The sequence below is a fragment of the Chanodichthys erythropterus genome, chromosome 16, assembly GCF_024489055.1.
Source record: "Chanodichthys erythropterus isolate Z2021 chromosome 16, ASM2448905v1, whole genome shotgun sequence".
Lineage (NCBI taxonomy): Eukaryota > Metazoa > Chordata > Actinopteri > Cypriniformes > Xenocyprididae > Chanodichthys > Chanodichthys erythropterus.
The window spans coordinates 6,175,917-6,198,112 of NC_090236.1; the positions used below are offsets into that span (position 1 = coordinate 6,175,917).

The 22,196-nt window shown below is 38.8% G+C and overlaps 1 protein-coding gene across 1 annotated transcript; it reads left to right on the forward strand.

Annotated features, from left to right (window-relative positions):
* The first annotated feature begins 67 nt into the window (after nucleotides 1–67).
* LOC137002830 (NACHT, LRR and PYD domains-containing protein 1 homolog) lies at nucleotides 68–18,424 on the forward strand. Its single transcript, XM_067362736.1, is given in 14 exon segments — nucleotides 68–161; nucleotides 319–377; nucleotides 871–1,119; nucleotides 1,211–1,280; nucleotides 10,800–10,880; nucleotides 11,183–11,282; nucleotides 13,091–14,265; nucleotides 14,267–14,844; nucleotides 15,036–15,113; nucleotides 15,220–15,294; nucleotides 15,414–15,557; nucleotides 15,641–15,796; nucleotides 16,922–17,032; nucleotides 17,124–18,424. Coding segments are annotated over 10 exon segments (3,747 nt in total). The 5' UTR covers nucleotides 68–161; nucleotides 319–377; nucleotides 871–1,119; nucleotides 1,211–1,280; nucleotides 10,800–10,814; the 3' UTR covers nucleotides 18,388–18,424.
* The last annotated feature ends 3,772 nt before the right edge of the window (nucleotides 18,425–22,196 follow it).

A 22,196-nucleotide genomic window follows, 5' to 3' on the forward strand; every position in this document is an offset into this window, starting at 1 on the left:
TATGCTACATATCATGAAATCATGTCATTTATCTTGGAAAAGATGCCAACAATGCTGCCGTTTAGTTCTAGAATGTAAGCTATAACTGATATAAGAACTAATTTAAATATCTCTGTCCTAGATGATTATCATATTACTAAGCATCAGCTTCACTAAAACAGGTATTAAGGTCTATATCGCCAAGCGGGTCAGCAACTTGAAATTATATCATGCTTTACCTTAAATCACTGTTGTTGTTGTTTTTAATAAAACTCAACTTTTATGTGACAAAAATAAAGCATTGAAAATCTTAATAGATTATCTGTGTTCGTTTGACAGGTTAACCTCACAAATAAACAACAACAAACATGAAGAAGAGAAGCAGAAGCCATCCGAAGGTTGCATCTCTCTCTCTCTCTCTCTCTCTCTCTCTCTCTCTCTCTCTCTCTATCTATCTATCTATCTATCTATATGTCTGTCATCCATGCTTCCTTATAGTTTTGGAGAAATGTTTTCAGCAAATGTGCCTTAGCTATTAGGATCAACTAAGTTTGTATGTAAATTGACATAAATGTTTTGTTTTTAAAGATGTTTAAATTAAAAACAACACAAAACAAACAAAAAATATAATGTAAGTGATCATAACAATTTAGGTTAGACAGAAAATTATTTTTCATTGATAGTGGAAAGTAAAGTTTGGAGACGTGGCTGATGTAGGCACCAGTCTCAGATGCTGCTTGTTCCTGCAATTTTCTAGAATGTTCATGTGTCACTAAACACAAGCTACTTCATTCTGCTAGTGGCTCTATTTGGTCACTCTGATGTGAACGGTTTTGGCTTGTTGGAGAACTGTGTAAAACATTGTGATAAATTTAATCATTTGTTTTTCAGAGGCCCAGTTTGTGGATAGAAACTATGCAGCACTTATTGCAAGGGTTACTTCAGTGATGGCAATAGCAGATGAGTTAAAAAGTAAGGGCATAATACATGGTCAGAAATATTCAGAGATCAAAGTAGAATTAACTAACGAGGGCAAAATGAGAAAGCTGTTTGAAGCACTGCATTCTGGAGGAGACAGAGTGAAAAATTACTTTTATTATGCACTGAAACATCATGAAAAATTCCTCTTCAAAGACCTGGGTAAGAGAATCTACATTATTTTGAGATTATAAACTCAAACCTATCTGTATAGGTGGTCTAATATAACCTGTCCTGTGGTTGATGGTAAAAGGTGGTGTGACAACTGAAAAAAAAAATGAGGTGGACGAGCAGAAGAACAGCCAGCTACAATGAACTGAACAGTGAGTGTCAATTGCATATTATCTACTGTATTAAAATATATGTCAAACACTTGTGCTCTGAAATCAAACAGTAACCACCTTTGTGAGCACACTTTTTATGCTCAACAGATTCTGGTGCAAAAATGTATACATTACATTGATCAATCAAGTGTATTTTTGATATGAAAGTGCACAAGAAGAGCCCTGCAAACAAGACACGGAAACAGACATGACCTGGAGAAAAGAGGGAAGATGAAGCCACCTGAACATAAAACAATGTTATAAATGCAGAGGAACATTTTACAAATTACAATTGTAATTTACTCACTCTCATGCCAATGGAAAACCACATGATTATTTTTTTCTTTCATGAAACCAAAGGAGAAATTTATCAGAACATGTTGACTTTGTTCTACAGCATACACTTTTCATACTTTTTTTTTTTTTTTACTTTTGTGTTCCATGGAAGAAAACATCCTACAGGTTTTAATTTTTAGGTGAAATTTTTTAAGCCATACACATTTTATGCCAAATGTCCAACATTTTTTACATTGAAGAAAAATTGTGTAGGAATTACAAAGAAATGAAAAGAAACACGTTGAATTAACATGAAATTGAGAAGAAGAAAGTCTGTAAGGTATTTGCTGGTAAAACGTACTCCAATAATCTTTTTTAATTTACAGCTTCAAAAATATTTTTTACATATGTAATCATCTATAGATATTAAACATTTTATTTTTCTTCCATATTTTTATCTTTTTATTATTATAAATATATTTATATTAACAAAAAGATAATGAATAAAAAACTCGCAAATGATCTTTAACAGCGCTTGCAAAGCAGTACTTTTATATTTGCATTATAAACATTATGGTTTGTTCTAAAATACTGCCTCTATATTGTTCTTTTTTTTTTTTCTTCTATTCTACATGTTGAAATAATTAACAATTCCCTTTTGTGGGAACTGTCGACGCTGCGTGGTAACGCATTGGGAACCTTCTGCGTGATGTCGTCACTGAAGCACTCATGTATCTAACCAATCGCGTAGCGAGACGTCAGAGACGGGTGACGTCACGGACCAGGAAACTATAAAGCATACCCGGATGCAGAGCACGCTAGCTTCTGTGTCTTCAACAAAGCGCTCTATGTTATCTTGTCTGTCTTATTTGGTGTTGTTTGTCCCGTATCATTACAATATCTCTTCGTCTGAGGACAAGAGTTGCACAAACACACATATATATATATATATATATATATATATATATATATATATATATATATATATATAAATAAGACAATTGTAATGGCGGAGGAAAAACGTTTCAGGAAGTGTGTGCATCCCTGCCCCAGATACATTCCTGACAGGGACACACATGATATGTGCGTTTTTTGTCTGGGGCTTGAGCATGCCCAGGCAGCTCTCGAGGGAGCTGTCTGTGTGCATTGCGAGAGACTAACCCTCAGAGTGTTGAGATCTCACCGAGCACTCTTCGAGGAGGGTGCCTCGGCGAGCGTTCCCCGCGGGTCGGGTCCTGCTGCTGCTGAGGCGCAGCGCCGGCTACTGTCGTGGGGTTCGCAGATGGAGCTGGCGGAGGGGGTTGAGACGGGCCCAGCCTTATCTCGCCCTTTACCCGCCAGCCCCAGTGTCTCTTCTCAGGCGGCGGAAGCACGCGTTGCGGTTTCTTCCCCCCGGAGAGAGACACCGGCGCTTCACCTCTCTTCCTCCGAGGAGGTTGATGTGGTGAGCGTCGAGACTGGGGAAGAGGACCCGCCATCCTCTTCCCCAGCATATGAGGAGCTCCTGGAGGTAGTGACCAGAGCTGTGGCCAAGTTAAAGATTGATTGGCCAGCAGAGCGGGCAGAACCGAAACCAAAAAGTAAGCTAGATGAGCGCTTTCTGCCCGCTCGGTCGCTACCCCAGCGTCGGGGTTTGCCGTTTTCACGGACCTCCACACCGAGGTGTCGAGGTCGTGGAAAAGGCCCGTGCAGCACCGCGTATTCAGCCCCCAAACGTCTGTATATAGTAATATAGTGGGGTTGAAACGGCACGGTTATGCGGCGATGCCCCGGGTTGAAGAGACGCTTGCGGGCTATCTCTCGCCCGAGTCGGCATCGTCACTAAAAGCCCCGACGTTGCCCACCAAGCCCTTAAGAACAACATCAAGCTTGGTGGGCAAAGCATACACGGCAGCAGGTCAGGCGGCGGCATGTCTACACACCATGTCGCTGCTTCAAGCATATCAAGCAGACCTGCTGGGGGAGATTGATGAGAACGGGGAGGCCACTTATGATTGTATTCAAGAGATCAGGATGGCAACTGATCTCGCTCTCCGTGCCACCAAAGAGACGGCCAAAGAAATCGGCCGGTCTATGGCAGCCTTGGTGGCTACGGAGAGACATTTGTGGCTGAACCTCTCGGACATAAGGGAGCGAGACAAAGCTGCCCTTATGGACGCGCCGCTGTCCCCTGCGGGCCTCTTCGGCGACGCTGTTTGACCTATCGTTATCACCCCACACATTCACGAAGTGCGTGGATGCGGCTCTGGCCCCGCTAAGGCTTCAGGGCATCCGCGTGCTGAATTACATCGACGATTGGTTGATTCTAGCTCAGTCAGAGCAACTGGCAGTCCAGCATCGAGATGTTGTTCTGCGTCACATGGAGAGGCTTGGGCTGAGGCTCAACGCAAAAAAGAGTGTGCTAGTTCCGGTTCAAACTATCACTTATCTGGGGGTAGTTTGGGACTCCACCACGATGCGGGCACATCTGTCTCCCGCTCGGGTGAGTGCCATTCTTATGGCTATGAAAGGGGTGAAGTTAGGCCAGTCACTCACTGTAAAACAGTTCCAGAGGCTGTTGGGTCTGATGGCAGCTGCGTCCAACGTGATACCTTTTGGCCTCCTGCACATGAGACCCTTACAGTGGTGGCTCAGGACCAGGGGATTCTCCCCGAGGGGAAATCCTTTTCGCATGATCAAAGTCTCACGACGATGCCTTCGTGCTCTGGTCATGTGGAAAGATCCCTGGTTCCTGTCCCAGGGACCCGTGCTGGGGACTTCTGGTCGTCGCGTAATGCTTACGACAGACGCTTCCCTCACGGGCTGGGGGGCGATCATGAGTGGCCATCCAGCTCAGGGCTCATGGGAGGTCCATCAGCTCTCCTGGCACATAAATCGGCTGGAGATGATGGCGGTGTTTCTGGCATTGAAACACTTTCTCCCAGACCTGAGAGGCCATCATGTGTTGGTCCACAACACTGCTGTGGTCGCCTATATAAATCATCAGGGGGGTTTGCGGTCTCGCCAACTTTATTACTTGGCCCGTCAGATCCTCCTGTGGGCCCAAGGGAAGCTGCTCTCCCTGAGAGCAGCTTACATCCCAGGGCGCCAAAATATGGGAGCAGACGCCCTGTCGAGGCAGGGCCCGAGGCCCGGGGAGTGGAGACTTCACCCAGAAGTGGTGGATCTCCTATGGAAAAATTTCGGTCGAGCGGAAGTCGACCTATTTGCTTCGGGAGAGTCAACCCAGTGTCCACTCTGGTACTCCCTCACCCATCCAGCACCTCTGGGGCTGGATGCCATGGTACAGACGTGGCCGAGGCGGCGTCTGTATGCATTTCCCCCGATTGCCTTGCTCCCAGGAGTTCTGGAGAAAGTACGCCGGGAGGGGGTCAGCATAATACTGGTGGCTCCCTTTTGGCCAACCAGAATATGGTTCTCGGACCTAGTGTCCCTACTAGACGGCTCCCCAATGGAGCTTCCCCTCAGACAGGACCTCCTGTCACAAGCGGGCGGCCGGATAATACACCCCCGCCCAGAATTATGGAAACTATGGGCCTGGCCTCTGAGGGGGCCAGGTTCGTAGATGCTGGTCTCCCAACCGAGGTTGTGGAGACCATATTAAACTCCAGAGCTCCCGCCACGAGGAAGCTTTATTTATACAAGTGGAATCTGTTCTCTGCCTGGTGCAGACGTATTAATGTGGACCCTGTCCACGCCTCTATTAGCCACGTGCTTACATTTCTCCAAGAAAAGTTCTCGGAGGGCCTATCCCCTTCAACGTTAAAGGTTTACGTTGCGGCTATATCTGCCTTTCATATTCCCCTTGTAGGTGGCCTTTCGGTGGGTCGAGACCCCCTGGTCACTCGCTTCCTCCGTGGCACACTGAGGTTGAGGCCTCCAGTGCGCACAAGGGTTCCGGCCTGGGACCTGGCCGTGGTTTTACAAGGGTTGGCCGAGGCGCCCTTTGAACCAATAGAGGAGGTTCCTGAGAGGTTCCTCACTCTAAAGACTATTTTTCTACTTGCTATCACTTCTCTGAAAAGGATAGGAGATTTACAAGCACTGTCAGTTGCTCCCTCATACCTTGAATTTGCTCCAGGAATGGTGAAAGCATCCTAGACCGGGCTATGTCCCTAAGGTCCCTACCCACGTTCCAGGTCCCATTGTGCTCCAGGCTTTCTGCCCTCCTCCTTTTAAATCTTCGGATCAGGAAAAACTAAATCTGCTCTGCCCTGTGAGGGCCTTGGATACTTACGTCCACAGAGCTGCCCTGTGGCGTAAGACTGATCAGCTTTTTGTCTGTTATGGGTCCCCTAAAAAAGGGGGCCCTGCATCTAAGCAGAGGATGAGCAAGTGGGTGGTCGAGGCCATCACACTTGCATATGATGCGGCCGGACAGCCTTCTCCTCTGAATGTCCGTGCCCATTCTACGCGGGGTATGGCGGCATAAAAAGCCTTGATGTCAGGTGTCTCCATCGGTGACATTTGTGACGCGGCTGGCTGGTCATGTCAGCACACGTTTGTAAGGTTTTATAACCTTGATGTCGGCTCCACTCCGGGGTCATCAGTTCTGCCAAGATAACCTGGCAAGTATTTGCCGCTACGGCACAGTTGGGATAGCGTTCCCAATGCGTTACCACGCAGCGTCGACAGTTCCCACGAAAGGGAACATCTCAGGTTACAGATGTAACCCTGGTTCCCTGAGTAGGGAACGAGACGCTGCGTCTCTTGCCGTACCCCCTGCATACTTGCGAGCATTTGTCTCAGACTTATCCAGAAGCTAGCGTGCTCTGCATCCGGGTATGCTTTATAGTTTCCTGGTCCGTGACGTCACCCGTCTCTGACGTCTCGCTACGCGATTGGTTAGATACATGAGTGCTTCAGTGACGACATCACGCAGAAGGTTCCCAATGCGTTACCACGCAGCGTCTCGTTCCCTACTCAGGGAACCAGGGTTACATCTGTAACCTGAGACGTTTTCTAATTATTTCACTGGGAAAGGTTCCTTTCACATTAATAAACTGATACTTTGTTAAATTGGTATATAGTGTTTTATGTTTTTTAACCTTTCCTATTTAAATTGAGCAAATTTGTAGCACAGACATGATAAAGACTGTTAGTGCTGATGTACTGAGTACTGACATTTAAATGATCTGTTACAAAATTAAAACAGATTTTTAAATCAAAAGATTTCACAAAATTATGTTTGCTAAGTTTTAAAATATGAAAACGATATACTTTTCAAAATATAACAAATTGTCTTAAACACTTTCTGGTTGTCAAAGTTTGTGAAACTTCACAAAAACACATTGTTAATGTGTTTTTGATGAACTACACATGTGAAGACATCTTCCTCAGTGTTGAAGATGATGGATTAACCTTTGCATCTGTGAAGCTGACTCATTTTCTTGCCAAAATACACCAACCTTAATTTTGTCTTAAAACAGTACCTATGGAATTATAGGGATATCAGTGAAATTGCACTGTCAAAAAAAGAACCCTTATCATTCTCAATGTGTCTTTTTATCCATCAGATTCACAGCCAGCCATTGATTGATGATAATCTGCTAATCTCTTCACTTTGATGAACAGGAAGTAAAACACAATTCCTATATTTGTTACTCATCTGCGTTTTTGCGCAAACTGACCTTTGTATTTGCACATCACTTTCGGTTTGTTTGCGAGTCAAGTTTTCTTTTGCAAAGCAGATTGTGTTTGTTTGAAAAATGCTGGATTTGTTTGTTTAATTATGGCACAATATTAACTCCATAGTTTAGTCACTGGTTTGATTTACTGACATATAGACATAGAACATCTGACTGTAACATGAAACAGTTCAAATCAGATCAGGCATTTGAATTAACATAGTTACTTACATGTTGCGTTGTTGCATTACTGTCGTGTCCATACCGTAAAAGTCTGTTTGCAAATTCTGCGCTGAAAAGTGATTGATTTACCAAAGAATCCAAAGTGAATTGTACCGAATACAAATAAGGACTGCTCAGCTGAGACATTCACATTGTTAAAAAAAACAACAACATATTCCTAGCATTAGGATCCTTTGAAAGGGGTTATTTTTGTCACTCATCTCACTAACATGCCATTGGGCGGGACTAATTTTGCAAGCACACCCTATGATTTGATTCTGGAAACAGGTCTGCAGCAATGTACTGTTACCGGGTCCGTTTACTCTGTAACTAGGTACGTTTTTTAAACATTCCTTTTTGTTTATGGAAACATTAAAATGTCCAGTTTTCTTGATGTTAGTGGAATGATTATTTAAGGTTAGTATGATGTTCCTGAAGCATTCCTATAAATTACTTTTTACTACCAACTCAACATTATAAGAACATTAATTAGTAACATTCCAAGAACATTAAAATATCCAGTTTCCTTGTTAATATAACACCAGTTGAAGGTTAGTATAATGTTACTGCAACATTCGAACACTTGCTGTTAACAAGTAGAATCACTGAGGGAAAGAGAAACAACAAAAATGGAAACTACAACTGGCTTCCAGTCACAGCCTTAGATGAAATCAACTTAAGATAAATCTTTTCTCTTAATCCTCTTCATCCGATGTGAGACATAAGGCTGCTACTCTTTCCATCAAGGTCTGTCCTGAGCTGTGAACTGTGCTTCTCCCTATGAGAGCCCCATTTCTTCCAGCTCAGTCGCTGCTGTCCATCGCCATGTTGTTCTTGGCCTGCCTCATTTGTGCTTGGCAGGTCAGGAGGTGTCCAACACAAAGCCACTTTGGGTATCCTTTCCTGAGACATCCTTAGTACATGTCCAAGCCATCTTATCCTGATCTCCTGAGATATGTTCTTGGATTTTATCTTTTTGTATAGTTGACATTATAGATGGTATTGGGCCATTAGACGTTGCAGTTATGCAACTCTTATGGAAGGTCTCTACCTTGCTCATCTCTACTTTCACTATTCTCCAACATTTAGAGCTGATTTAACATTGCTGTTGTAAAGCTTGATCTTTGTTCTGAGGCTTAGCTGTTTAGACTTCCAGATGGTTCTGATCCTGAGTTCTTGCTTTATTTATTTGGGCCTTGATGTCTTTTTGGGCTCCATTATCAGTGCTAATAATGCTGCTAAGATACGTGAAATCATTCACATCCTCGATTGGCTCTCCCTCAATTGTAACTGGATCAGAGACAGGAGCATTGATATGCATGGCCTGCGTTTATGTGTCAGCTGGTCTGTTTAGCATATCTGCTTAGTCTATCTGACTTTTCTTAAATGTGAGTGTGTGTGGCTGATATTAACACCAGATCATCAGCAACCAGATCATCAGCACCACTTTTCCACTTGTCAGGCCAGTCCGAGTCAGGGCTTTTTTGCCTAGGACCTGTAGCACAGAGCCCAAAAATCATCCATGGCGCTGCCATCTCCATACTCAGATAAACTCTGCCTTTGTTCGTAACCCCTCCTCAAGTTCAAGCTGGCCCACTTTGGACCAAGGTATTCGGCAGGCCAAAAACCCCTGGCCATTGGCCCTGAGGAAGCCCGAACGAGGTCTGATCAAGCCCCGGAAGTGTCAGTGGAAATGTCACTGGCCCTGGCACGCACTAGCACACCCGTTTTAGGCCAGACAATGGAAACACTGTTTATGGTGATAACTTAATATGAAGTACAACATTAAATCCTTCAGCAGAAGACGATTAAACAACTCCACAAACAGCTTTACCAGCTTCAAATATTGATAACTAGTTGAATTTATTTCTTTTAAACATACAAAAGTTCTTACTGAGATAAACAAAGGTTTAAATGTTGATGTTTGGTTAAAATAAGTTTTGTTTGGTGTTTGCTTTAGTTTTGCTCTTGAATCTTGATTTTTGCAAGTGTTTTCAGTGAACATTTGTGCATTGCTTGATAAAGTTGAAAAAGCAGACTTGTATATTTGATTTAATGACTATTAAATGACTGCTTTTCTGTAGTTTTATGTAAAAATTTCAGCTGTTGTGATAGACAGAGCACTTGCAGCACTAAGGAGATCTGTGTGATGAAAAAAAAAAACTACAACCTACTAAATGTTGCGACACACTTAGACATCAAACACTCATTATGCAAACCTCAACAATGGTGACAATCAAAAAATATTCAAATCTAATTATTAAAAGAATTCAGCTTCATAAGTTATTCATGCTTCGGTGCATGCTGGGAGCCATGAATGAGTTTTGTGTGCTGGCATGAAGCACTCTTATGATCAGTGAGACTTCAGATATAGACAGTGACACAATTCCAACACATTTTGTCTTAACTTAATTTCATTGTGTTTAATCCATGTAAATAGATCAAGTATTGAAGTTTACTTAATCCATTTGTGTTGGGATTACATAAATGAATTTTGATCCATTAACTGAAAATGGGCGGTGCTTGTTAGTTCCCATCATGCATTGCATATGGCTGGATAAATAGAGAAAATGTTTAAAAATTTGATGTTATTTTATGTGTTTTGTAGTAAGATGAAAACGGGGGATGCTTGATAGTGTTTAATAGTGTTCAGCGTTCACTTATATTGCAATTATTAGAATGTTTTAAATTTCACTGGGTTACCATTGTAGAGAAGAGTGGGGCATTTGCTTAGGATGTGGACTGGTGCTTCATAATTAAGTTTAGCTTTGCAATGAAAGCAAGCATTTAATGTGCTAGTGTATGTACTATTGTTAGCTAGGCTGTTGACTGTCTAATCCAGTCTAATGAATCAAGCACATAAAACATATATGAAGTTGAATTGAATGAAAGAATATATTGGATGAATGGATATTATGAAAGAATGAATCATGAACTCTACAAAGTTCACTTTGAGACTACTTAATTGGGTCACTTAAAAATTACTTAATTTCATCATGTTGAAGTTACATTAACAAATTATATTTGTATAGCTTAATTGATGTGGGACAGATGTACACTATTAAATCATGTAAATTCAACACAATTTTTTTCCCAGTGTATTATTAAATAATATCAGTATTGCTTCCTCCTTTTGGATGAAAATTCAAATTCATAATAAAAGGTTTTATTATGTGATTAACCATTCATTTCAATTCAGTTTAGTTAATTTCAGTCTGTACTGTATTACATGGATTTAATGTGGTTTGTGAACAGAAGTTTTTAGATGCAATGTGTACATGGCCTATTTGAATTCCATTGTTTACAAATAACTTTTAATAATTAAAAAGAGAGAGAGAAAGAAAGAAAGTGGTGCACCACTTAAAACATTGTGATTTAAAAATTTTCCACACAGGGAAAATACACAGACATGTGCTTGAAGAAAATCGGAGAAACGATGTTGAGTAACTATGTTATGAGCCCTGTTTCTGGCAAGGTGAGTTATAAAACCTTTTACTAAAAGAGCTGCTGCAGATTAAACTTCAGTCAGTCAGTCAGTGAAAGAACTTATTCTAACGGTTAATTGATTATTAATTTGAGCCACTAGAGGAATATGTTTCAGAAGACTCCAAAGAGCTTTTCAACATTGTTAGGAATGTTGTCAGATGATGCTGAAAATTGTGCGCTTATTAAATAATGATCTTTATGAACCATCCCAAGCTCTATGCTTTTAATCTGTGAAACACCTTTATTAAAAAAAGAAAGCATGTGCTTAAGTATTTTTCTTCATGTTTCCAGTCGCTCTTTGCAGACTCTGAATACCTGAACAGAATTGCACATGAGCTAAGTCTTCACATGGCAACAATCGGAGACCAAATGGACGTGAAACGTCATTCAGGTAATAAATAGAAAAGATAATTTTACTTACTGTTAAATTTTGGTGCATAATGGTACTTACTGTTACAAAAGGAATCTTGCAAAATGCAATACTGTATGAAAACAGAAATGAGATTATGGGTTGCACAGTTTATTAATGCTTATAACTATACTGTGATTAACAAATGATAAAAGTGTTATGTCATTTAGTTATGCCTGTAACAATACTGAGAGACGAGGCAGAGAGAGAATCCACTTTCACGCACATATGACAAAACTCCACATGAATAAACAGAAACATCAGATCCACGATACAAATATGATCCCCCATCAACAACTACCAAAACATAACTGAAAACGGTAACACTTTAGAATACTGATCCTTCATTAATGAATAACCACACAGGAACAAATGAATAATGCACACTCTAGTAACTATTAACTAACAATAAACTCTGATTAATGAACTAGTAAGTAATAGTGCTCTGTTGAAGGTGGTAGTTCACTATTAACTAATCAGTAACTACTGTTTTTTCATTCCTCCCAAAGAACTACTAAGAACTACTATATACAGGTTCATAATTAATATGAATGATGCATAATGCATAATTAATTCTAAAGTAAAGGCCTTGGTAACCCACTAGTAATAGAAGGAACTACTAATTATTTGGATCAGTATTCTAAAGTGAGAAACGTGATAACTCTCTAGTAACTAAGTCTTTGTAAACTTTTGATGTTTTTGTATGTTTTTGTTCAGTAATTCCTTATGATATATTTGGTAACACTTGAGCAATTACTAGTGGGTTACTATGATCTTCACTTTAGAATACTGGTCCAAATAAGAAGTAGTTACTTTTTAGAGTTATATAGTAACTCTTGAGTTATTACTACAAAAACATCAAAAGTTTACAAAGACTACCGTAGTTACTAGAGAGTTATCATGTTTCTCACTTTAGAATACTGATCCAAATAATTAGTAATTCCTTCTTAAGTATTTGGTAATACTTCAGTCATTACTAGTGGGTTACCAATTATTCTAGAATTAATTATGCATTATGCATTATTCACATTATTTACGAACATGTATATAGTAGTTCGTAGTAGTTCTCTGGGAGGTATGAAAAAAACAGTAGTTACTGGTTAGCTAATAATAAACTACCACCTTTAACTGAGCACTATTACTTGCTAATTCATTCATCAGAGTTACTTGTTAGTTAATAGTTACTAGAGTGTTAATAATGCATTACTCATTTGTTCCTGTGTAGTTATTCATTAATGAAGGATCAGTATTCTAAAGTGTTACCCTGAAAACCAAGGTCTTAAATACACAGAACAATGAGTAGCTAATTAACTGCAGGTTTGTTCAATGATGGTAACTATAACAACTAATGACAGCAAGGGGAGACAGAAACCAAACAAGAGAACATGGAAACAATGATAACAGATGGCACTTCAACATAAAAGTCCATACAAAACAAAAGACACAGAACTAGGATTGTGACAATGCCACTGTAGTCAGTTCCTATTTTATTGCTTGAGCATTTTGCTTATTAACAGGGGTGTAAAAAAGGGATTTGCAACATCATACAACAGACGGGTGTTGCACAACAAAAGCCTCCAAAGTCATTTATTTTACATGCATGTCCTCTATGACCTACAAATATCCAAAACTACAATTTTAAACAGGTTCATATGTTTTTAACCCTGACTATGCCAATAGATCCTAATGCATTTCATGATTACAGGAGGTCCTTTGTAGTTTGTAATTTTAGCTTTGAAGGGAAGTTTGTTCTTTTCAAATATAAACTTTTTGTATCATGTTTTCTGTAGTGAGTATACCCATGATACGAGAGTACAAGCCTTCAGTCATTGACAAATATACGTTTGTGTCAGAATATGACTTTCCATCTGATGAACGTGTGGAACTGGCCGCCCGTTACACTGAACCAGTGATCATTCAGAGGAGCAAAGAGCAGACTGAGAAATACTGTTATGAATATGTGAAGTCTGCTCAAGCTTCTGGCACAAAAACATCATCTCAACTGTGATCAAATGACAAGAACCACAGCATCAGAACAGACCAGCTGTTCAGTCCCGACAGTGATGGAAACACACCGAAAACAGTGATTCTTGTTGGTGATTCTGGAAGTGGTAAATCCTTCATATTAGAGAAGATCAAGTTGGACTGGGCATCTGGAGAACTTTACTCTGAAAACTTTAATGCTGTTTTTCTTCTGAAATTTGATGAGCTCAAGTGTATTTCTGAGGAGATGAGCTTGATTGATCTCTTGAGCTGGAGTTCCAGTTTAACATCAGATCAGATCTCACAATCACTACAGTTAACACCAGAGAAAGTCCTCTTCCTCATTGATGGAATAGATGAGTTCTCATTTAATCCACACTTTCAAAAATCATCGCCTACTGATCCACACCAGAAAGCCCCAACTATGGACATTCTTAATTGCCTACTGAGGGATTTCTTGCTATTGGAGTCATCAGTGATTGTCACCACTAGATATACAGCTGCTGCTGATTTAAGCAATCTGTTTAAAAGGCCTCAGCGTTTCACTGAGATTGTGGGCTTCTCTGAGAGAGGGGTGCAGGAGTACTTCCACAAGATCTTTCAGGATGAGCAACTCTTCAGGAAAACATATGAGAGTGTGAAGAAAAATGAAAGCCTCCTGACTATCTGCTCTGTGCCTTTACAGTGCTTGATGGTCTGTTTTTGTCTGAGGAAACACTTTACAGATGATGATCATGTGATTGCAGAACTAAAGACAACCACCTCCATATATGTGCACTTTGTGTCCGCTCTACTGGAGCATCATGTTCAGAGTCAGTCTGTCCTCACCATGCTGAGAAGTCTGGGTCAGCTGGCAGAGAGAGGGGTGAAGAAGCAGCAAGTCCTTTTTGATGAAAAGAGTGTGGCCGAAGCTGGCTTAGATCCTGATAATGCTCTCTTCTTGTATAAAGATGATCTTAAAGGAAAACAAAAACATCAGCCATTTTTTCAGGTTTATCCATTTCAGCTTTCAGGAGTTCTTCACGGCTCTTTATTATATTTTGCTGGAAGAAGATTCCTGGTGGAAAATCAGTGAGCTGTTTAACTTGATGGATTCAGAAGCTATAATTTACAGATCATCTCCAATTTTCAGAGGTAGACTATCAAATCCCACCCATTCAGTCATGATGTTTCTCTGTGGTCTCTTTAACGAGAAGGTGAGCAGCTCACTCTTTGAAAAGATCAAGTGGACTGTTCCTCACAACATAAAACTGAAGAAAAGAGAATTGAAGAAAAAGCTGATAAAAAGGATTCCTGCAATGACACGGAAGTATGGATTTGAGTTATTTGCTCTCCACTGTCTGTATGAGCTCCAGGATGAGAGGTTTGTCTGGAAAGTTCTGGAAACTCACAGCTTCATGGATCTGTCTAACATTTCCCTGAGGAGCACAGACTGTTGGGTGCTGCTGTACTGTCTTCAGTGCTGTCCACACATCAGAGAACTGAACCTCATGTACTGTGATTTAACAGCTGATAAACTCAAGATTCTTCAGCCAGCACTCTGTATGTGTGAGACTCTGAGGTCAGTGTGATGCATGATTTTTATTGCTGTTGCATGTACTTGCAATTTTAGATAAATTGCGTAATTTTATAGCTTTTTAAGTAATGACTAGGATTCAAGTGTACACACACTTGTATTAAAGAAAATGTATTTTTATTTTTATATAGATTGATGACATTTCATTCATAAATGATTTTTGTTTCTGACTTAAGATTTTCAGTGGAGCATCTGTCAGAAGTTGGATATTTGATCCAGATTCTTGGTGAATCAAAAATCTTGAGAGAGATAAAGTAAATTACTTCCAATACAGCCACATAATATATAAAACAAGTAATTGCCATTTTAAATATAATTACTAGTTGTTTAAACGAGTTATCTGTTCTTCTGACTTGGTAGAGTTCAAGAGGATGAGAACAGCGCTGAGAGTCTCAGATGGTCACTCGACCTGTCAGTCACTCATGGAGATGTCTTGTAAGAAACTATTGCACATAATCTGTAATCTTTCTTATCAAGATGGTATAGTTTTTATTTCAGAATTACAGTGTTTGGTGCTGTTATTAAATTTTCCCCTGTGTCTCTGTCTGTTTGAGGTTGTCTTTGAGCTCCTCAGAGAAGAATCCATCATTTCCAGCAGTCTTAAACATCAGTCTTACATGTTCACACTCAGAGATAACCAGCACTGACTGGACACTCTTCTTACAGACACTCAGCAAGGCAGGAAAGCTAGCAGAAGAGTAAGAAAATGTTATTTTTTGCATTTATCTCATCAGTAGCTTTACAGTTATTCAGACATGTTTTAACAGATATGTTTTTGCAGCTCTTCAGCTCTTGAGGATCATGTCAGTTTGCTTCTGTCTTCATTTTACTTAGTGGGTTTGAAGAAGTTGGATCTGAAGGTGTTCAGTCTGAATGAGAGCTGGGCTTCTGGGATTATTTCCCTTGTCCAGACCTGCACCAGTCTACAGGAGCTCAGGTAAGAGCATTTGCATGACTGACAGAACAGAATATTATTATTGGACAAACTATGTGGCTATTATAGATCTCTTCATCATAAATAGTACTTTAAAAAGCCTAAAACTAAATTATAGCATGTATTGAATGTATTGTATGTATCAATACAAAACATGGTTTTGGTGAGCGCTTTGTAATATGTATTCACATTAGATTTTAAAGCAACACAATTCGTTTGCAATAAGACAAACCAGATTCAAATTGCCCGGCAAATTCGTAAAGCAAAGAAAAATCATTTCTAGCTGATCAACATTATGAAAACTGGTAAAACCTTTAGGAACTTCAAAAGATAAAACAGCGAAATTCCTAATATTACTTCCAATATTTCCAAATTATGTTCATTTTCATAGAGCGGGCCAATATCGTGACGATTATTTAAAATCAATCGAGAGAAGCAGATATCGTTATCGTAATAAAATACGATTAATCGTGCAGCCCTAACATTTGATATTCAACAGTATCCTTGACATTTATTCAACAGTGCCTTTGATCTGCCTGCATTGACACTATTCTTTAAAAGGAAAAATTATATACCAGTTATCAATGTAAAGCTGCTTTGATCTGCACTGTAAAAAGCGCTATATAAATGAAGGTGACTTGACTTGACTATTATGAGGACTTTTTTGCTTATTACTTTTTGCGTAACTGCAATATAGTGTCAGTGTCACTGGATTGCTGTTGGAGGAGGGACTCGTATTACTGAAGAAATCACTGACGGATCCACACTGCACTGTGACCATTGAAGGCTTTGTGCAATTGACTTTATCTAATCATAAATAGCATAAGGAAGCTTTATTTTTATAAGGAAGCACTTTATTTTATTTTAATCACAAAACAAGTGAATTGCTTATACAAAGCAGGTCAATTAAATGATAATTATGGAGTATAAAATGTACAAAATTAGTTTGTAAAATAAACCAGTATTTCCCTCATATTAAAGATTTTTCTCCAATTTTGAAATATACACTCACCATATTGATACAAATCTAGCAAAACATGATAGTTTTCTTGTTTCCTAAAAAGAGTGAAAAGCATTTGTAATTTATTTAGTATCTTTTTATCTATTCTGCTCTCCTCCGTGTTTAAGGAGGAAGTGCATTAAACTCACTGACCAGTGCACAGAACAGGACTAGAGTCAGAGATGTAATGAGAAAGTGGAGATTCACTTCAAACCAAAAGTTTTGGAAAAGCTGAAAGAGTGAGATTACTTTTATTTTAAATAAAGTGTTTATATGTTTATCTTTCATAAATTAGTCATTTAATTTATCATTATCATCTCTGTTCTTTAGGCTGAACATCTCTGCTCCTGAACCTTCTGAAATGGATCTTCACTGTCAGTCTTGTGTTCACATTGTTGATAGTGATCAGTGGGTTCAGGTGGAGCCGTCAGTCTGTACAGATGGAGGAGGGTCAAAGTTCAGGATCAGCACTCAGGCGGGTCGATTCGAGTGCAGCAGGACCAGAATGCGATGGGTCTGTGCTGGTGACGTCACACTCCAGTACCATACAGTGGATGGACGTTTCCTCAGAGCAGAGCTGGAGAGGCTTCAGTGTGAGCGAATTGGTCCAGTGATTGATGTGACCGTGATCTCAGGGAAACTGGAGGAGGCTCATCTGCCTCATTATGCCTGTTTAGCAGAGTCTGACCCCTCTCTCAAAGATGCTGTGAAGCTCCTCAACAAAAGAGATGAAGGAATATCTTTACAGTCTGTAGATTTGACCCGTTATCATGCTAAAATACTCCAACCATCCTTCTCTCTTACAACTCTAATTATAAGCTGGATCATGAAGTGGGAAGCACACTGAAATCTTCTTCTCTACATGCGCTGTAAAGATCCTCTCATTCTTCACATCTACTTTTTTCCAGTGACTGACACTTGTTCAAAAGAGAATGTTGAGCAGAATGAAAAATCAAGTCATCCGATCAGCCATCCCAGACCTAACAGACCATTTCGGATGAAAACACCACACCTTCTTGAGGTTCCTGGTGCTTCTGTCCATCCTGTAGAGGGGATTTCATTTACAACAGATGTTGATCCAAACTTCTTTAAGGTCAAACAGCTTCAGGATGGTGACGTACAAATGAATCTTATCAGAGAGGAGGACAAGAAGTCCGTGTGGACTGCCACAATATGGAAAGACGAACTTGACCAGTTTAATCAAAGGCAAGTCCAAGATGAGCCACAACTGAATTCTGAGATTGATAAAGTTACATTTTTTGATAAACACAGATCGGCTCTCATTCAAAGGGTTAAAAATGTGAAGAGCATTGCAGATAAACTGCGTGAGCAGAGAATAATTCATGAGGAATTATATTCTGAAATCACACATTGTAATTTAAGCAGTCAGGATAATATGAGAAAGATCTGTTACACAGTGAATTCAAGTGGTGTCACTGCAAAAGCTCAATTCATCTTGATTCTTCAGGAAGAAGAGCCCTACCTCTCTGAAGAACTGGTTCAGATTCTTAATCATTCTCTTGGTGAATATATTGCTTTAGTTGGGAAACTACATAAATTAACAGCCAGGAAATTAAATTATAAAATCATGTAACTGTTTAATGCTATAATATATTGATTTGTGAAATGAACTGAAATATTAATTAAAAAAATACATTACTAAATTAACTCAAGATGACTCATTTAGTACTAGAATTTCTGCAAACTACATAAATAGATTATTGAAGATAAAACATTGAAATGGTCAGTTTGAACTTTGAACTTCTAGACTGCTGAAATATATTTTGTCATCTGATCAATGTCATTTTTCTTGTCAAGTCCTAAAAAAATTGCTGTATCATCCAGTTTGACATCATATTGATTTACATGAATAGTTTATTCACTTCTTTTGTTAATTGAATTTTGACTGCAATGCAACAGAAAATGAACAGACAAAAACAGCACATAGGCTATTAGCTGAACCTCCTGAGTCTGCCTGTAAAGCACAGCCAGTTTGTTAAAAAGATGAATGTAATGTGCACTCTGGTGCACTCTAAAAATGCTGGGTTAAAAACTACCTAATTTGAGTTATTTGGCAACCCAGCGCTGGGTAAATATTGCACAGAAAACATGCTGGGTTATTTTTACCCAGCTTGCTGGGTTTTATATATGAACCCATTTCCTGGGTTGTTGTTGTTGTTGTTGTTGTTGTTGTTGTTGTTTTAATCAGTGCTGGGTCAGTGCTTTTAGATAAAACACCACAAATATGCATTTTAATCTAGGACTAGATTGTCTGTGAAAATGGGGGACAGTAAATGTTTTAGGTTGTGACACGGACCCGGTGTTCTGACAATTTTTGTGAGGGGGAAAACCAGGGCATTGCTCCCTCAGATCTGATATGTGCCCCTTAGTTTTAATTTGTTCCTCTTCAACCCCTAAACGCAATCGATTTAACCTTTTGAGGCGTACAATCATGCGTCAAAGGGTTAAACGTACAATCACGTGTCAAAGAGTTATATATATATATATATATATATATATATATATATATATATATATATATATATATCACCTCAAAGAACATGACAGTTTCTTTCAAGTTAAGAGACACGGTATGACAGATGTCACGGGACGACTGCAGGAGATGATCTGCCCTCAACATGATAAACCGCTGGAATATTTTTGTCATACTGACCAGCAGTATATCTGTTATCTGTGTATGATGGACGAGCACAAAAAACATGTGGCTGTATCAGCTGCAGCAGAGAGGAGTAAGATACTGGTATGAACTTTTCTTTTTTTTTTTTTTGCGCAGTCTCCATAAATTTGGGTGATTTTGTCATAGCTGATTAAAACCTACATTGTTCCACACAGGGATGATTCCATGAGAGAATCCGAGAGAAAGAGAAAGTGGTTGAGGAGCTGCATGGAGCTTCTGTGTATGACCTGGTAAGTTTTGAAAAGAGCTGAAAGAACAGTTACAGAACTACTCCAGTCAGTGAGGAATCCAATGCTGGGCCACTTTAGTTCCTTTGAGGTACCAGGATCTGAGTGAAAGGAATAATTGTAATTGTTAAATTTAATATATGATATTCCAAAATATTTTTATGTATTGTATGGATTAATGTATCTCTAAAGCAGATTGTCTTTGTGAATATATTATTTCTTCATGTAGAGTTTCCGGCCTCTCATTTTCCCTTGTGGACCAGACTCACCGAGCACCACTGTCAGTTATCCCCTCTCTTCTGATGCACAAAAGTCTGCCTCTCAGCCTAAAGAGAAACTAGATAGATGGCAAATAGAGAAGATATATAGAGAAGAATAGGTAAAGTTTTTATTGTTTATTTATATTTAGAAAGGAGTCTTGTATTGTGCAATTTTCTGTTATTCTGTGTTCATGCTATCATATTTGGAAAGGTTGTCCTCAGAATAAACAGTCATTGGTGGACCATGAGATGAAAAAAGGTTGAGAACCCCATTACTGCCTATTTTCATGGCATACCTACAGACATAATATAAATGCAATAAAATGAATATCCGAAATAGTTTTGTTGCTTGACTGTCTGCTACACGAGAAGTAACAACAATTAAGAACTTAAGAACTACTACTCCCATGATTGACAACAATTATATCGCATATGCATTAGACGTCTGTGTAAAATATAATGTATAATACAATGCTGACAGCCAAAAATATAGCCTAGGCTACACTTGCCAAACTCCAAATGAGATGGGCTTTTTTAAAAGTTGCAAAAACGAGTCTGACTTTCGATCTACTATCAAAAGCATGATTTATGATAATGGCTATAGCTACATTTTGAGCGGAAGTGGTTTCAGCAAACTATTTTGTAAAAAAAGGGGGGGGGAGGGGGGGAGCTAAATAGGCTTACTTTCTTATGGCATGTAGGGCCTATATTAATGAAAATGTAATTTAAGTGCTGTGAGAAATTTTTAGGTTATTATATAATATTTTTATATTTGTAAATGCAGAGATGTTACACAATAGGCCTACAGTGAATGAAACTCTGCCTATGGCTGGAAATTATTAGTTTAAAAACATTGTATCATCTCTAGACCAAACGCAAAATATCCAGTCTATTACTTATCGAATAGCATAGCTATACAGTGCACTATAATAATATATAGCGTGATGGTGACATTTGGTACAGGGTGATGGACGTAATTTCTTATGGTAACCTATAGTAGTAACCTTATGGTAACCTTATAGTAATAAATATATTCAAATTAAAGTCTTTATAATAATAAAAAATGAATTTTAAGTGCTTGCAAAGTAAAAAAAAATTTGAGGTTAAACTTTAAAAATCACAGACTGACTTACATTAGTAATGATGTCACAATTTAGTTTGAATTACTCACCTTTTTAGTTTTAGTTTAGTTTAGTTTATTTGAACATGTAAATAAAAATATATGTACAAACATGCATACATATATAAAATTAAATTAAAATAGCAGCTGAATTTAAATCATATACTTCTCAACACAATCTTCCAAAATTATTATAGAAATTCCCATGTTCAAAAAGGAGTAGGAAGAAGTTCGTAACAAACTTTTCAAGATTTCATAATTTAGAGCTGCATTTATGCCTTTGGCTGCCTTTATACTGTTCAGTTCCTTTCACAACACATGAAATAATTATTGAGCATCTGTTTTTGCATTCCTGTGGGATTCTCTTCTCCTCAAATAAATTGATAACGTTGTGAATTTGTTTACACTGTTCTTTTTATTTATTATTTTATAACTGGCATTAAACATTCTTACCTGACAAATAAATTAGTATATTTGATTATTCTTTATTTATCTCTAGAAAGTTACAAGGTGCTCATTGTAAGAACATAAGGCTTGTGATCTGAATGAAGGCAGCAGGCTCTTCATCTAGTACCTTTAGATTTCTGTCTTTCTCCTCATTTGCATGATTGTGCAGCTAAGTAGAACTCCCTTTTACTTATGAACAAGGTTAACCTCAAGCTGTGTGTGAATTTGTGTGTGAATGGTTATAATCTTTTGCAGAAGTGGATAAAATAAAAATACAGATGGCCTTTATCAATACAGCATAGTGGGACATTTAGCAATTCTATATAGCCCTATCCATGGGTTTCATGTGACGTCACTGTATTTTATCACCGCCATATTTGTGTCCGATCACAGCTACTACCACAACAAGGCCAACGAAACACTCACAGAAGGTTCACAACAATTTTATTATATGTCTGGGATATGTGGTGCTGTTAGCCGTTTTAACAGTTGTCAGAACTACAAATTTATTTGATCCCAAAGGAGTTAGATCGGTGGAATCATTGACTTCATTCAGAAAAGACTACACCACTGGAAGCCAAACAGCAATGCACAGCATTAATAACTGCTGGGACTGTAATTTACATAACATTATAACGAGAACACTATTGT